Source organism: Tupaia chinensis, unplaced genomic scaffold (genome assembly GCF_000334495.1).
Source record: "Tupaia chinensis unplaced genomic scaffold, TupChi_1.0 Scaffold144336_2, whole genome shotgun sequence".
In the NCBI taxonomy this organism is placed as follows: Eukaryota; Metazoa; Chordata; class Mammalia; order Scandentia; family Tupaiidae; genus Tupaia; species Tupaia belangeri.
Window position 1 is genome coordinate 348,698 of NW_006204195.1, and position 4,089 is coordinate 352,786.

Below are 4,089 nucleotides of genomic sequence, written 5' to 3' on the forward strand. Positions count from 1 at the left end.
GCCTCCCGGGCTCACGGCTCTTACTCGCAGTGACCGCAGACATAACAGGCAGGCTTACCCATGGGGTCTTCAAAACACTGACGGAAAGTGTGTATTATCGGGACCAGCATATGGCGTAATGGTTATGTTGTTGGACTCCCCCATAGTCGACCGCAGTTTGAGTCCCAGACCTGGAGGCTTAAACTCATGCCATGCACGTGTGCATGCGTGCCTAAGATCCTGAGACGAGGGTGGAGGAGAAGGGATTGCGGCGTGGCCATCTCCCTTGTGAGTGACTGCTTGCCTTCTGTCTCTCTGTCTCTGTCTCTCCAGCAAGCGCATGCATCCTGTAGCCATCACGCCAACTGCTGGTCCCATGCACCCTATAGCAAATGTATCGAAAATAATTTTTTTTTTGTACATGCAAAGGTAGAAGAATCTCCCTACTGAATTTTGTCAGCTACCAGATAGAGGTTGTTTTTTCTTTTTTTGGAGAGGTTTTCGCTATAGGGCGTGTGCACTCGCCAGACAGAGAGACAGAGAGACAGAGAGCCAGAAGTCATCCCCCAGGGGGGATGGTCACGCCACAATCCCTTCTCGTCCATTCTCCTCTTGGGATCTTGGGCACGCACGCACACGCACCCGGTGTGAGTTTAAACCACTGTGTCCAGGACTCGAACTGCGGTCACCTACATGGGAGTCCAGTGACATAGCCGTTCCGCTAACTGCTGGTCCCCAGATAGAGATATCCTCAGGGATCCCAGAAACCCACTTTATACGTGTATGTAAAAGGTGCTGAGAGAGGCGCACCCTCGATGTGCCCCATGACGCTGCGTCCCGCCCCCGCGCCCTGCAGCTCCTCAGCATCCCAGATGCCAGCCTGTGCACCGGCGCTTTCAGCCACCCCTGGGGATCCGAGCCTCCGTGGACGGTGGTCACTCCCGTCACTGCCGGCTGCCGCCTAAATACACAGCGCTGACGGCAGCATGAGCAGAAGAGGGGAGACCGTGGGGACGTGGGTGCCCGTCGGAGGGAGGACCAGGCGGGACGGAGCTCCCAGGACCGTGTGGTGCCGTTGATGGTGTGCTCTTCAGTAACGGGCCCGGGGGCTTCGGCCGTCTCGCTGGCCCTCTGCGGACGCCAGGGTGCCTGAGCAGGGACGGGGCCGTGTCAGACACTGGTGGGGTCGCGTGTGTTGTGGCGCCGCACCTCGACCGTGGGTGCAGGTGCAGTGGCCGACAGAGAATGGCTGTCCTGGCAGTCTGGGCGATGAGTGGCACTCAGAGGGTCGGGGACACCGGGTCTGGCTCGCTGGCCCAGAGCACAGGCGTCCCCGCAGGCTGTGACCAGCGTCTGCAGGGAGGGCCTGCTGGCCGGGACGCTCCGCCCGTGGGCCTGGCCTCGCAGCAGACGGGCAGTGCCAGGTCCGAGCCACACTGCCGGACACAGCTGGTGACGATGGAGCCAGCGTGGCGGCGGGGAAGCTCTCCTCGCCCACGTCTGGCCACAGAGGCGCGCGGTGCTGAGCATGAGCGTGGTAGAAACAGCTCTGTCCCAGGGCCAGCAGGCGGCACGGTGGAGGTGCTGGACTCCCACGTGGTCGGCCACGTCCTCAGTCCTGGGCCAGGCCGCTTGACACGCACACTGGGTTCATGTACATCATGCCCCAAATCCCGAGAGGGGAATGGAGAAGGGATTGTGGTGTGGCCATCCCTTGGAGGCTGGGGAGTGATTTCTTGCCTTCTGCTTCCCCTTCTCTCTCTGTCTCTCTGACGAGTGTATATACCCTATAGCAAAAATCTCTAAAAACACGAAACACAACAAAAGCTTTGTTTCCCCCCTCTCTGTTTGTTTGATAAAGAGTTACATTTATTCATTTAATCATTATTATCATTTTATTTGTTATTATTTATCATTTTGATCCGTTTGCTATAGGGCACGTGCGCTATAGGGCACGTGAGAAACCCGCCAGGCCTGGGCTAGCCCGGCCGGTGTAGGCGTCGGCGTCTTAGCCATCTGGCCACCTGCCGGCCCCTCCCGTCTCTTACAGCGCAGTTGACAAATACACCGTCAGGGTGACAGAGCTAGCCCCAGTCTGGACAGCGTGCGCGGGCATTTCCGGAGTCCAGGTGGAGAACGCCGGGCCTGCCCCTCCGTTGGCTGCCGCGGAGAGGGCAGTGGTGGAGCGTGTGTCCTGGAGGGCTGGGGTGTCACGGGGGCGTGGCGGGGTGGGGCTGTGTGGGCTCCGGGAGCCTGTGGTCACGCGCGCTGTGTCCCGTGTAGGCTGGGGAAGTGCGACATCACAGAAGAAGGCTGTGACGACCTCGCCCCTGTCCTCGCCTGCAGCGACAGGCTGAAGCACCTCTCCCTGGCGGAAAACCCCGTGAAGGACCAAGGCGTGACCGTGCTGTGTGGGGCCCTGGAGCGCCCAGGCTGTGCCCTGCAGTCCCTGGTGTGAGTCGGCCTCAGGGAGGTGCGCGAGGTCGATTCCCGAGCCGGCCAGGGACGCCCACCGAGGGCTGGGCAGAGGGCGGCCTGTCCTCGGACTCGGGCCAGCTCATTGGTGAATGGAGCTCGCACACCGAGGAACCCCGGGCCCGATGCAGGAGACGCGGCCTCAGTGCCCCGTCACCTGGGGCCCTCCAGCCTCAGCCATCACGGCGAGGGTGCCGGGTGGGGTGCATGGGAAGAAAGATGGTCGCGTGGGCCCCTCAGTTACAGGGCTCGCTCGTGGCTCCCCCGGGCTTGTTCCTGGTGTCCAGAGGGAGCTGCCCCCTCCAGCCACCCGCAGGGCAGGAAAGCAGGGTCTGTTTTTCCAGCGAGGTCAGGAGGTCACGCTGGAAACCGCGTGTGAAGTCACAGGGAGGGCTGCGGTATCTAAAACGGGGCGTACCTGCTGACACCCAAGTCCCTGGGAGAACAGAAAGGCAACAGCACAGGCATCAACCCCAGAAAACCAGTTGTCATAACAGGGAAATCGCGCAGGGCCTTGTGGGTCAGCCCCTGAGCCGGAGGGCCCGCTGCACGGTGGGGCTGTGTCCAGGGTGTCCAGCAGGGGGCGCCAGCCCTTGGCGCGCTGCTCTGTTCCGCATCGGCCATCGGCGCTGCTGCTGCCGTTGCGCGGCCCCTGCTATCATCTTCGAGCGAGAGCGATGCGAGGAACAGCCGCAAGCCTTGCGGTGGCGTCGCAACGGCGTTCGGCGCTGAGCGCAGCTGGACGCCCGACCGGTGTCTGTGTGTCTTGGCAGGCTGTCCGGCTGCGGCCTCACCGCTGCCTCCTGTGCTCACATCTCCCGTGCCCTGCTGTGCGCCCAGTCGCTGTCCCTGCTCGATCTGAGTCTGAACTGCCTGGAGGGTGGCGGGGCGCTGACTCTGTGTGCGGCGCTGACGCACCCCGCCTGCAGCCTGCAGGAGCTGTGGTAGGACCGGCGGCTTCCCATCCGCGGTGGGGCGTCCTTTCTGGGTGAACTAGGGGGTGGGAGCACTCTGCTCTGAACGGCTGCCCTCCAAATTCCTACACCGAGTGTGAGCCCCAGGTGCTCGGGCACGGGGCCTCGGGGTGATGAGGTCGGGGCGTGGATTACAGCAGCGTCCCGAGAGAGCTCTCCCGCCTTCCACCAGGTAGCCGCCTGCTCAGAAGGCCTCGCCTGTGAGCCAGAAATGGGTCCTCCCAGACACCAAACGGCCCCCGCCTCGATCTCGGATTTCCCACCCAGTCTCAGAACTATGAGGACTTTTCTTTTGTTGTTTTTTTAAGGCTTTGTCATAGGGCCTGTGTGCTCACCAGAGAGAGAGACAGAGACAAAGCGAGAAATCACCCCTGGGGGATGGCCATGCTGCAATCCCTTCTCCTCCACTCTCTTCTCAAGATTTGGGGCTTGCATGCACACACGCCTGGCGTGAGTTTTAAGCTTCTGGTCTGGGCCTTGAACCATAGTCAGCCACATGGGAGTCCGGCACCTTAAGCACCACACCACCTGCGGGCCCCTGCTTTGTTTTTTAAGCTCCCCCGCCCCGCCCCGTAATATGTTGTAACAGCCGGGTGGACGGAGACAGGAGGCTGACCGTGTCTGTTAAAGACAACGAGGCCACATGTGTGCCCTACCTGGT

The 4,089-nt window shown here is 61.6% G+C and overlaps 1 protein-coding gene across 1 annotated transcript in view; it reads left to right on the forward strand.

The window, feature by feature from the left end:
• Positions 1 to 3,687, forward strand: part of LOC102468038 (NACHT, LRR and PYD domains-containing protein 9-like) — a 15,410-nt gene extending 11,723 nt beyond the window's left edge. Inside the window, 2 exon segments of the mRNA XM_014583548.2 lie at positions 2,263 to 2,433; positions 3,228 to 3,687. Of these exon segments, the coding sequence (XP_014439034.2) occupies positions 2,263 to 2,433; positions 3,228 to 3,402 (346 nt within the window). The 3' untranslated portion in view covers positions 3,403 to 3,687.
• Positions 3,688 to 4,089: the final 402 nt, after the last annotated feature.